General features: G+C 42.7%; 1 protein-coding gene across 1 annotated transcript in view; it reads right to left on the bottom strand.

Annotated features, from left to right (window-relative positions):
* Positions 1-7,778: 7,778 nt before the first annotated feature.
* The window catches only part of LOC143280506 (A disintegrin and metalloproteinase with thrombospondin motifs 6-like), a 121,169-nt gene continuing 115,278 nt past the window's right edge, over positions 7,779-13,669 (bottom strand). The window contains exons 23-24 of the mRNA XM_076585174.1: positions 11,501-11,642; positions 7,779-8,770 (exon numbers count right to left, since the gene is read on the bottom strand). Coding sequence (XP_076441289.1) covers positions 8,610-8,770; positions 11,501-11,642 — 303 coding nt within the window. The 3' untranslated portion in view covers positions 7,779-8,609. The remainder of the gene's footprint in view (positions 8,771-11,500; positions 11,643-13,669) is intronic.

The raw sequence follows: 13,669 nt of genomic DNA, 5'->3' as shown, positions 1-13,669 counted from the left end.
ACTCAAGCTGGAACTTCGTCAGGGCCGCAGGAAAATTGCAAAGGGAATGTTGTTGTACAACACCGACAAGGGCCTCGCTGACCTGCGACCGTAGCCAGACTGACCCAGCTGTAAACGCGAACATCAGGTCCCCCCCCCCCGCCCCCCCTCGAGTAAGTTACTTCATCTTAATGTGTTCCCCGCCTTTTCTGGTCCTCCCAACACACACCACTCCTCTGTACACCCCCACCTCCCCCCCCCAAAAAAACAACAACAAAAAAACAAGTCCCAACACAAATTCTCCAGCAACTGACTGGCTCGGCTTAGTGTGAACATCGCCTTGCACGACACACATGGGACAGCCGGTATTTCAGCCTAACACGTGATATGTACCCAGACACGAGCAAGTTCTCCCACTCATCTTGTAATCCACCACCTTACCCCTCTCATTGCATGTAACATTCTCCATGCACCCGCCCACATGCATGGTATCGATCTGTTGGACTTGCTCAGTGCATTGACCACAGGAGATCTCTTCAGGGACCAACACAAAACGGCACGACCGCTCCCCACATTTGCTGGGAAGTGGCTTTGAATGAGCTAAAATGAAAAGCAAAGGTATAAAATACTGACCTTTCATTTGTGTAACTGTAAAACAGCTGTGTACGTTTCTACACGGCGCATATACTGTGGTCACTGTGATTGTTGTGGGGCTGCACCCTCGCCAGCACCTGATCGTCACTCACATTGTGCTGTTCTTGCCTCCGAAACCTCTAACGTTTTGTTGTTTCTGGTTTACCTCTTTACGATGCTGCTGGAGACAATCACACAAAGCGCCTAGGTTGGATGTGGCGTCTGTTTGTTGGCTGCTGTTTTATGAACTGGCCAGGCTGAATGGCTGACACCGATACCTTAACCACTCGTTTTTTGTTTTTTTTAAAGGAGAATCGGTCTCTTCGTCTCTTGCAGGCTTGGGGTCTGTAGTTCCTTCGGCAATATCCACATCCCCCCCCCCCTCCACTCCTCTGTGTGACTGGCGGAGTGAACCGCCACGCCTTGTTGTGAACACTGCTCATTCCGTGTTCATGGGAAGTATTGTCGATGTTGCCGTTCCTTTCAACATGGTGGTTGTAGCACCAAGAATAATTTTAACAGGTGAATACACTTGCTTCAAGATACGTCCGGTAAAGTTACCGCTGAACTGAAAATGTTTCGATTCCGATTCGACTTTGCAAATTTACTGTGTTAAATCGGTGAGTTGGGGAGGTGTGATCTCCTGACTTGTTTTTTCTTTTTAACTCCAAATACCGAAAATTGGTCGTTGGTCGTTTGAGTTTTTCATGTTCATGTACACAAAGTGGAAAGGAGGCCGAGGATATTTTTTTCAGTTCGGTCACTTCTCTCTCTCTGCCGTTTTGCTCGTCAACTGAACATGTATGTAACCGTCAGTCCTGATTTTTTGTGGCCCTGTGTGGTCGGCTGGACTACGAGTTTTTTTCACAGCATATGTGAAGCGTACATGACTCAACTTGAAGGCTATGACATCTCCATGAAACTCGAACTGAACCAAAACAACAAAAGATAAAAGATGTCATGTTACCGTGGATTTTTCTGCCCTCACCACCCAGCACTGAAGCTGCAGAGCTTTCACATGTCATGGCTCTGCTGCAGCACAGGAGAAAAGAGTGACTGTCTTGCCGACTTGGCTGTCACTGCCACGATCAAGGTGTGCGTGCAAAATCAGTGTGAGGCACGTGAGCAGATTGTGACGTGTACACGGCAAGTCAGCAGAATGACGGGCGCAATAGCCGAGTGGTTTAACTCTTTCCATACGAACGGCGAAAGAGACGACGTTAACAGCGTTTTACCCCAATTACCATCATCAAAATATTGCAAGCGGAAGGCTCTTATACTGAAGAGGTGAATGTTGACAAAGAATACCACAATTCTTACGACGGAAGATAAAGGTTGGGTCATCAAGACACCCACTGGACATCCGAGGGGTCTGTGTAGAAGAGAAGAGAGGACTGGCCGTACTGAGTGAGTTAAGCGTTGGACTTTCAATCTGAGGGTCCCGGGTTCGAATCGCGGTAACGACGCCTGGTGGGTAAAGGGTGGAGATTTTTCCGATCTCCCAGGTCAACATATGTGCAGACCTGCGAGTGCCTGAACCTCCTTCGTGTGTATACGCACGCAGAAGATCAAATACGCACGTTAAAGATCCTGTAACCCATGTCAGTGTTCGGTGGTTTATGGAGACACGAAAACACCCAGCATGCATTAAAAAAAATGTTAGTAATGGATAAGATATGACCGCTGAACATTAATGGAAGAAGAAGAAGTCAGCCCCGTTCCACTGGGCTGTGAGCCGTTTCGCAACGTGTGCATGAAACGAAATGTTCGTTAATGAACAAAAAAGTTATCATACCGTTAAAGAAACGGTGGAACAAACAGCAATACAGATGTAAGCTGTTCACAGTATCATCCAAAACGGTGTGGGGCGCAATGCAAAATTAATAACTGGGAAATATCATGACCTTCTTTTAGTTCAAGGGAGTTCAATCTTGTAAAGGTAGAAGGATCCTGCTAATGTGACGCTTAACCAATTCACTTTTTTTTTCAAAACCCAAGGTTCACACCGTCTTCCACTCGTGGCTAGAATTCAATGGCAGTTTGCTGTTAAGCTTCATTGTCCACCTCGTTTAGTTTGATGTACGTTTGTACTGAATTACACATTCGTTGCAAACATTTCCAACCTCTTGAAAATCACAGCAAGACAAAAATGCTAATACGGGCTGAGAAGAAACCAACCAAAATACGCTGTTTTGGTTGCCTTAACTCTCTCCATACGAACGGCGAAAGAGACGACGTTAACAGCGTTTCACCCCAGTTACCACCATCAAAATATTGCAAGCGGAAGGCTCTTATACTGAAGAGGTGAATGTTGACAAAGAATACCACAATTCTGACGACGGAAGCTAAATGTTGGGTCATTGACACACCCATTGGATATCCGAGGGGTCTGTGTAGAGGAGAAGAGAGGACTGGCCGTACTGAGTGAGTTAAAAAAGGCCAGTGTCTGATGGCGTGGCCTGGAATGATAAAAGCTACACCGGCATGAAACAAATTTTATTCCCTGGGGTCTATATATGCAATGCGTTTGTCCAGCTGCGTGAGTGGATTCTTGCGAGTCAACCACTGACACCGAACTCCGCCTATAAATACTTGGCCTCTGCATTTCACAAGACATTCAGCACAATGCATATCACTAGTCGCACACCCCAACCACCCCAACACACGTGAATGCGCGCGCGTGCACGCACACAAATATTTCATCAAACATTTCACCAAGTCATACAATGTCTCCCTGCGCCAAATATACACTTCACACGTCACTTCAGCATAATTTACAAAATCTTTATATACAAACATACGTACAGTCCTTTACATAATATGCATAAGTAAGAAGTAACATGTATGTAACGATATATGATCAATGTACAATCTCATCAAACACTGATTCAAGACCATTGCAAAACAAATCAAGCGATAAGTTAGCAACCCATAAATACTAAGCAGCTGTTTCTGTGCTGTATATTGCTGTACAATGTGAGGTAATCAAAGACTGAAGTCACACTGAAGAGTCACAAATAAAACCGTTTCTTATGAACAATGCAGATTTGTCCCTCTTTCTCGTCATAGATTTTAATGATGTATACATAAAATTGTGGTCTACGCTTAAAGACCACTGCACAAGGGATAACTGAAACTATTTTGAAAATAATTACTCGCATGAATTGCTTTCAAATCTTAATTCGCATTCGTTCTGAACCTTCTCCCGTTTCGAGGAAAGAGGAACAAGATTCCAATTGTTACTTGATTCTGCACTGCCAGTTTTACACAGCACCACAGTGATTTTACACAATGATGTTGCCTAATAAACTAAACTAGTAATTTTCTTCAGAAACTACAGACAGGATAAATATAGGAATACAGTTTGGCTACCCACAGCAGCCACAGCACTTTCATTCTTTTTTTGTCCATAACTAGTTTCATAAAGCCTTGCTGATTCTGATCCATAAACAGGGCGCTTTAAATTTCCAATTTTCAGTCTGACGAGAAATCTATGGCAAAAACGACTAATATAATGATGTTCACACAACACAGGACTTTAAACAAAGATGGACAGACATGCAGACAAACACAAATAATTAGACAACAGCATAAAATAAAAAATCATGTGAATTTTGTAATCTAACAGTAAATGTCCCATAATGTTTAGACAACAGCAACAAATGATGAGCAGCATATTGTTCACGTCTGTATCGGTGTGAGTGAGTTTGGACTGTGACAACAGAGTACATTTAACCCTCAATGTTGAGGGAAGATTTCGATGCAAACAATCACTGGATAACTGCAGTCCTCTAGCTGAATGAAAACTTTTAAAAAGTTCATTCATTTTTCAACATACTCTTATACATGAATAATTTATTTTTACCCACCATCTTATGTTTTCCCATTCAAGTCTCTGAAATGTCTTGTTCCCAGTGAAGGCTCTCTCCTCTGCCTACTTTCTCTACTTTACCTTTGCGATTCATGCAACAAAGAAAGAAAGAAAGAAAGAAAGAAAGAAATCCCTGTTCATTATTCATCACAAACAACAAGCTTTTCACACAACACACACACACGCACACACATTTCTATCTTGTCCTAACGAGTTGATAACAGCCTTTATACAAGCTCCTCTCCTCTAATACAGTGTACACGCTGCATTTCAAAACATACAATTGTGTCTGCTTTACTGGCAGTAACGAAGTAAAATAAAATATGAGACTGAGGTGACTTCCTCTACGTACCAAGCTGTGCAGCGAATCACTACTGAGGTAGAATTATCCAGTTCTCAACACACCATGCACCAGATCCCGTGAGTTGTCAACCAAACATTGTGAAGGTTAAAACAATCGAAAAAAAAAAGCACAGACACTATAAACAAATGAATAAATAGACAAATGAATAAATTCCATTGAAGCGTTATCTACATCTATGATTAAAATTTGTATACATAAAAATCCGCAAAATCACATAATGCACAACTGTTGTTGTTGTTTTTGTACCAGGAGTAACAAGTGAAGTTGGTTGTTATTGATTGTAGTTTTGTTATGTGTTTGATTTTTTTGTATTTACTATCGTGATTAATATATGTGTGAAGGTTTGTCATAATGTCAAACTTGAATGAGAACGTTTAAAAATATATGTCTGTAATATGATGTACACCAACCTCCTTGAAAACGGAGGTGATACAACTCGAGCAACAAACACCGTATGATCACAAGGTGTAACACAACACAAAAAGACTACGGAACACTACTCTCCTTCCAACTGACAAGAAGATTTCTCACAAGACGAGCATGCAAAGTGACAAGAAAACCCCTTCAATTATGTACACAACAAGAAAGCTTGATCAGAAACTATAGTTTCTGGATTCTTAGACAATTCTCTTTTTTTTTTTTTTTCCTTTTTTTTTTTTTTACACATATAACTGACCCCCTAAAAATGGGGGTAGGGGTTGGGAAGTAAAGCTCTGAGCGTAGTTCTAACTGCTGGCTACTTGCCTGATCTCACCAACCAGTACTGTCGGCCTGTCTTAGTGACTGGCTGACTAGCCTGTAAACTGGCTAACTACTGACTCAGTGACCAGTGTGCTGATCAGCTGTAGCGAGCAAAGTTCATGGCAGACCCAATATGATTGGATCACATGCTGTTGTTGTTTTCATTCTCTTGGCAGAATACAGACAACCATGGTTCAGAGAGGGGGCGGAAGAGGGCAGCAGTCAGGAAGACGGAGAGGTGGGGGGGCGGGGGGTGGGGGGGGGGAGGGGTCTGGGGGAGGGGGTTAGGGTTAGGGGGGGGGGGGGGGTCAGGTAAGGGAATGGTTGACGGGCGGGGGAAGAGGCAGAGGAACCAACCGACAAAGGGGAACACTTGTAGTGGCAATCACTGTAGTTTTCAGCTGCTGTTCAGCATGTCTGTTTGTTTTTTTTGAAGCCGTGCCTTGCTTCAGTTCATGATGCTTTCTGTCGATAAACAGCTGGTTCAGGGCCTCTGGGACTGGGCTGGCGTCTTTGGTGATTTGTAGCTTCGATAATTATGAAACAGCAGCAGCAGCAATGAAACAATAGTAGCAGCAGGTGCCGAACAAAAGTTGTAGCAGTAGCAGGAGGAGCCGAACAAAAGCTGTAGCAGTAGTAGCAGGAGGAGCCGAACAAAAGCTGTAGCAGTAGCAGCAGGAGCCGAACAAAAGCTGTAGCAGTAGTAGCAGGAGCCGAACAAAAGTTGTAGCAGTAGCAGCAGGAGCCGAACAAAAGCTGTAGCAGTAGCAGGAGGAGCCGAACAAAAGCTGTAGCAGTAGTAGCAGGAGCCGAACAAAAGCTGTAGCAGTAGTAGCAGGAGCCGAACAAAAGCTGTAGCAGTAGCAGGAGGAGCCGAACAAAAGCTGTAGCAGTAGTAGCAGGAGCCGAACAAAAGCTGTAGCAGTAGCAGGAGGAGCCGAACAAAAGCTGTAGCAGTAGTAGCAGGAGCCGAACAAAAGTTGTAGCAGTAGTAGCAGGAGCCGAACAAAAGCTGTAGCAGTAGCAGGAGGAGCCGAACAAAAGTTGTAGCAGTAGTAGCAGGAGCCGAACAAAAACTGTAGCAGTAGCAGGAGGAGCCGAACAAAAGCTGTAGCAGTAGCAGGAGGAGCAGGAGCCGATCTAAAGCTGTAGCAGTAGCAGGAGGAGCCGAACAAAAGCTGTAGCAGTAGCAGCAGGAGCCGAACAAAAGCTGTAGCAGTAGTAGCAGGTGCCGAACAAAAGTTGTAGCAGTAGCAGCAGGAGCCGAACAAAAGCTGTAGCAGTAGCAGCAGGAGCCGAACAAAAGCTGTAGCAGTAGTAGATATCGAACAAAACGAACATACAAAAGAATCAAGAAAACAAAAAAGATTAGAGTCAAATATGCTAACAGAGCGAAAAAAGCGTAACAAACAGAAGGCCGAACAAAAGCGAACAGAGAGGATGAAAACTAACCAGTAATACATGCTGTAGCAACCAGCAGGAGCCCCGAACAAAAACTCGCCAAGTACTCAGAGGAGCCGCTAGCGTGTAGCGTATCCACCGCCAGCGCGTCGACGAAAGCTGGCAATGGGCATGGCCCTGGGGACGCCAACAAAACTGGCGAAGTAGGCGGAGCCGAAGCAACACAGCGGCAGTAGTAGCACTTTGAGGAGCCGAACAAACGCGAGCGAGTTAGAGCAGTGTCCGAACAAAACTGTATGCAGTGACAGGAACCGAACAAAAACTGGTTAAATAAGTTAAGTAGTCCAACAAAACTGATACATAGCAGTGAGGACGAAAGAACAACAAGCTAAGCAGTATACTGAGCCACAATTGACTTCAATATCATGACGAGCTGATGGAACCAAAGCTGTATCATATAACATTCATAAACAAAGTAGTAAAAATAAGAACAACAAAAAACAACTGTACATATAGAAAAATGCAAACAATAAACATGTTAAGTATATAGCAAGAAGGCCGAAAAAAACACAAAGCAGAGAGAAAATAAAGCTGTAAGGGGGTAGAGGCAGAGGGGAAAAAAGTTCTAGCAGATATTGCAATCCATCACAAACTGTAGCAGTATAGCAGGTTGCCGAACAAAAGCATGTAGCATAGCGAGAGGACCGAACAAAAGCTGTAGCAGTAGTAGCAGCAGGAGCCGAACAAAAGCTGTAGCAGTAGCAGCAGGAGCCGAACAAAAGCTGTAGCAGTAGCAGCAGGAGCCGAACAAAAGCTGTAGCAGTAGTAGCAGCAGGAGCCGAACAAAAGCTGTAGCAGTAGCAGCAGGAGCCGAACAAAAGCTGTAGCAGTAGCAGCAGGAGCCGAACAAAAGCTGTAGCAGTAGTAGCAGGAGCCGAACAAAAGCTGTAGCAGTAGTAGCAGGAGCCGAACAAAAGCTGTAGCAGTAGTAGCAGGAGCCGAACAAAAGCTGTAGCAGTAGCAGGAGCCGAACAAAAGCTGTAGCAGTGAGAGTAGTTGTAAAAGTGATGGTAATACAGTTTCTGAAACAGCATCTATTGTAGATACTAGTCGTCCTGTCTGTAGTAGTAGTTCGTGTTACTGCAGCAGCAACAGCAGAGATGGTAGAAAATTAGAAGCAGTAGCGATAAAAAAAAAAGTATTAAAAAAAAAAAAAAAAAGAAGAAGCAGCAGAATTAGCAGTTAACTACGTCTGCAGTGACGGTAGTGATAGTCGTCAGTACTGGTGGCAGTTCTTCGCTGTAATTCTATCTTATATCATCTTCTTCTCTCTTTTTTTCATGCTGCTGTTGCTGCCTCTGCTTCTGCTGTTGATATCAACAAAAACGAAACAAAAAAAAAAATCCAAAAAAAAAAAAAAAAAAAGATTCAGAGTCAAAACAATCTAACAGAGGAAAAAAGACACGTAAAAACAGAAAAAGAGAGAAACACACAACACACACAAGAGATAAAACTAACCAGTATTATTTACATCTTTCTCAGTACAAACCAGTCAGCAACCCCCAGAATAAATAACTCCCCCAAGGTCTCCAGAAGATGTCAGTGAGCCGGGTGTGGTCCTTATCCACCCGCCCAGCGGCGTCGGGCGAAGGCGGCAATGGGGGGCAGGGTGGCCTTGGTGTTGCACGTCTCACAGCACATGGTCTGGAAGTAGGGGCGCTCGCAGTAACCGAAGTTCAACACCAGCGGGCAGTAGGCCACTTTGAACTTGTCCTCACACTCTGCGCAATGAATACAACGCAGGAGTGACGTTTGATGACTAGTGTACTGATACTGTTAATGTGAACTCGCTTGCGCATTGCTCGACTGTCTCGTTACTACTGGAACGGTTTAACAACACAACAATTGGTTTAAATAATCTTTAATTATTCAACAATACACATGATTACAATGCAGTGAATGACGAAAGAGCATCAACAAGCTTAAAGCTTATACTGTGCTCACAACGTTGCACTTCAATTTTATCATGACGGCTGATGAACCATATTATGACTTGTATCAAATAACATTCATAAACAGTAAGTAATGAAATAATGAAATAAAACAAATAAACAAACAGTACATAATATAGTAAAATAATGCTAATATCAATATTAACATGAGATTAAATTTATTATCACCAAAGTAATTGGCCTAATAGAAGAAAAACACAAAGAAGAAGAAGAAAATTTAGAAGAATGGAGGGTAAGGTGGTGGAGGAGGGGGAACAGAGGGGAGAGGAGAAATTCTAACAGATCATTGGCCAATCCATTCACTTGGAATATTTGGTCAGTCAAATAAATTCAACACAACAATTGCACGGTGTATGCCGTAAAAGTATCATATTGACAGTTTCCATGATATTAATACGAGAATTACTTCACAGAAAATTTCGGGCATGTGTGCACACGCGCAATGGCACGCGCACACACACACACACACACATACACACGCACGCAGACATACGCAGATACGTTTTCAACAAGCGAATCACAGCGCAACTAACAAGGGTTACTAATCTGAGCAAATAACAAGAGATGTCAAAGCGACTAATCTGAGCAAATAACAAGAGATGTCAAAGCGACTAATCTGAGCAAATAACAAGAGACGTCAAAGCATCTGAGCAAATAACAAGAGATGTCAAAGCGACTAATCTGAGCAAATAACAAGAGATGGAAAAGTGCATGTGTACACACACACACACTCTCTCTCTCACTCTCTCTCTCTTGCTTACACACACACACACACACACACACACACACACACACACACATACACACGCACGCAGACATACGCACATACGTTTTCAGCAAGTGAATCATAGCGCAACTAACAAGGGTTACTAATCTGAGCAAATAACAAGAGATGGAAAAGTGCATGTGTACACACACACACACACACACTCTCTCTCTCTCTCTTCTCTTGTTCACACACACACACACACACACACACACACACACACACAAACGCGAGCACGCGCACATGCTCGCAAAAACATACGCACACACATTCTCAACATATGAATCATAAGCGCAACTAACAAAGGTTACTCATCTGATCAAATAACAAGAGACGGAAAAGAGACGCCAACTCTTAGTGCTCATTTGTCTGGGAATGATACCACCACCAAAGCTAAACGACTGCTCACACAAATACACATTCCATAAGTCACTCTTCCCAGCTAATCACTGCTGGTGACTGCACATGACACCAGAATCTCCTCTCTCCTCGCAAAAAGGACACACACAAATATTTGCGCTCCACAACTGCTGCGTCAGTGCAGACACGGAACAAACTGTGGAGCAGCGAAAGCATGGGACAAATTGCACAGATACGCACACCATCGAACACTGATTTTTTTTTCTTCCATGACTGGTATGTTGCTGCAGCGACTAGACAATAGTGATATTAGACAAAAAGGGGCAGATCACTTAACGAGACCCACCAAACCATCACTGCCACAACTGTGTAGGCAATTATTGACTGGGCAATAGTGATATAGGCAATTATTGACTGGGCAATAGTGATATAGGCAATTATTGACTGGGCAATAGTGATATAGGCAATTATTGACTGGGCAATAGTGATATTAGACGAAAGGGGCAAATGACTCGAGGAGACACACCCAACCATCATTTCCACAACTGTGTAGGCTATTACTTATGGGACTGATATTTGCAGTAATTAGGCTTCCCGGGTTGAACACACACGGAAACACACCAGCAAACACTTTCTATGATAAGATAAGATAAGATAAGAATAACTTTATTATCTCCAACTGGAGAAATTTGGTCAGGTGCATTATCACAACATAGACAAGTAAACAACATGGGGACCATAACTGTAAAAGTCAACAACAGCTTTTACGAATATTACGAAGATACAAATGTACAAAAAAATATCACATACATCGTTTCATACATACATCCACACACTGCAGGTAATAACTAGTATTCTTAATGTAAAAACAGAAAGAATTAAGAAACATTATTTGAATATAATTATAAATATAGCCTACTACACTGCACATTGATTATAATAGACAGATAAGATAAGAATAAAGATGAATTGCGGAAAACCGCAACCAGATAATCAGCACACACCCGCACCCACCCACCTCCCACCCACCACACACACGCGGATTACTTGATTAAACAAGAGTAATAAACATATGTTCTCAAATAAAAGCATTTCACATATTCGCTTTTAAAAACATTGCAATTAATTATTACATCGTAATTATTAAAAACAGAAATATATTTAGAATATGGACGTTAGCATTAGACATATTCCATTGTACATTCACCCTGCATATTGCACATTATTCCTCCTACATATTGCACATTCATTATAACCAATCATATGCATGCAGAACTGAATAACTGAGCATTAAACCTATAGGACGGATCACATAAGGGACACCCCCCCCCCCCCCACACACACACACACACCAGAGGGTCAAAAACACTCACTTTCAGCCATTGGTGTGTTGTTACAAGGACTGGTGCACTCCTGTACCCCCGCGGGTCTAAGGGCCGGGTCACACGGCTTGCCGTTGAATGACTGACACTGTACACTGCGCTCCTGTACTCCTTTGCCGCAACTCACCGAACACTGCAATCAGAAAAATGGTTTAATATATATATATATATATATATATATATATATATATATATATATATATATAATAACAATGATGATGATGACGATGATGATGATGATGATGATGATAATAATATAATATTGCGCGTTATTGCTTTGTTATTGCACACATTCCATTAGTCTTGCATGTTAAGTCTTGATTATACTCCTTGCTTTGTTAATTTTTTTAAAAATAATTTCTCTCTCATATTGACGGCAGCCTAATTGTTAGTCATCTGGCCTCTGTGCAAAGGAGGTAAAAAGCATTATAAATGCCCATTATTATTAGTAGTAGTAGAAGTAGTAGTAGTATCAGCAGCAGCAGTAGCTGCAGTTGAAGTGGTAGTAGCAGTAAGTATCATCATTATTGTTTAAAAAGGCTGATAAAAGCTTCAGAGATTTTTTAAAAAAATCATTACGTGAGTTTTATTTCATTGATATCAATATTCTGTCCTGAGTATTAATCTTTAAGTGATTGCTATGGTTCTCACAATGCTTTCAACGATATTTTAAGTCGTTGAAGTATACCATCATATCATGAACTACTCACACAAAGCGACAACAAAATTCAACACAAGATGCACATACGGTACGCGGCCATTCAAACAGACCATTAAATTTTAAGTTAGACTGTAACCGTATAATTGATTTGGACTGTGTCTGATATAGTGTAAATCTACTCTCTTTTTCTTTTTTTTTCTTTTTTCGGTACCCATCACCCACACTGATTCACTGAATCGCCACACGTTTACATTTCCCCATAGATAGCAGCACTAAGGTTCGATCTATCGTCGTCCACAGGGTACTATCAATGTTAATCTGGCCCAACACTCGGCTTATATCACAGATTGACATAAGTTTACATCTGGGCCAACAGCAAAGTGAGAGCTGTATTATCAATGGTTTCTCCAGTCAATGGGAAACCATTTACAGCTTAGTCTTTTGTGAAGGACTATCACTCTCAAACTAGGAGGCAAAATTGCACTGGCTCTTAGTGCTGCAGCCTTGTGGGCTGGTTGGCCTTTGGGAACCACCCCAACGCCGACTGTCCTAAAACCCTCGTGGCCGAGAGAGTGGGGATGTACCTTGGGCAAGACAGTCTCCACTATAATCAAATTCTGGCCCAGATAGTCGGAACAGCAGTTGCCTCCTCTGCTGTTCTGATGGTCATAGTCGGACACGACTGACTATCATATATATATATATCAATGTTAATAAGGTCGCCATTGGGTCACACATCAGTGGATACCCCGCAGACTGCTGAGTCACCTCTGTGATGTCCCTTGATTTAGTGGACTCTCATGGACAGTCTGCTGCAAGTCTCTGTTCAACAGACTGCGCGGTTATCGTCAAGCTCTTCACTCTCTCGTGGGTACGGGGTGTGGGGGTTGAAGGGTTACAGCCAAGTGGTTAAAGCATTGGACTTTCAATCTGAGGGTCCCGTGTTCGAATCTCGGTAACGCCGCCTGCTGGGTAAAGGGTGGAGATTTTTCCGATCTCCCAGGTCAATATATGTGCAGACAGGCAAGCGTCTGAGCCCAATTTGTATGTATATGCATGCAGAAGACCAAATACGCACGTTAAAGATCATGCAATCCATATCAACGTTCGGTGGGTTAAGGAAACAAAAATATACCCAGTATGCACACCCGCGAAAATGGAGTATGGCTGCCTACAAGGTGGGGTAAATAAATAAAATGGTTATGCAAGTAATATACATGTCTGTATCAGTTTATGTGTGCATGTCTGAAACCCAATGGCAGCTGTCAGTCGGCTCTACCCGGGTAGGCAGCCTGTTACGCAAATAACTCCGTGTTTTATAAAGCGCTTAGAGCTTGGTCTCCGACCGATGATAGGCGCTATACCGTCATCATCATCCATATCATCATCACCATCATCATCATACCTTATTATACCAATGTTCCAAGACACAGGAAAACTCAGAGGCGAAGTTCATTCATTCATCCTTGTTACGCTGCTGGTCAGGCATCTGCTTGGCA

Source organism: Babylonia areolata, chromosome 3 (assembly GCF_041734735.1).
Source record: "Babylonia areolata isolate BAREFJ2019XMU chromosome 3, ASM4173473v1, whole genome shotgun sequence".
Classification (NCBI taxonomy): domain Eukaryota; kingdom Metazoa; phylum Mollusca; class Gastropoda; order Neogastropoda; family Buccinidae; genus Babylonia; species Babylonia areolata.
Note: the sequence above shows the minus strand (reverse complement) of the source record. Positions and strands in the feature narration are given on the sequence as shown.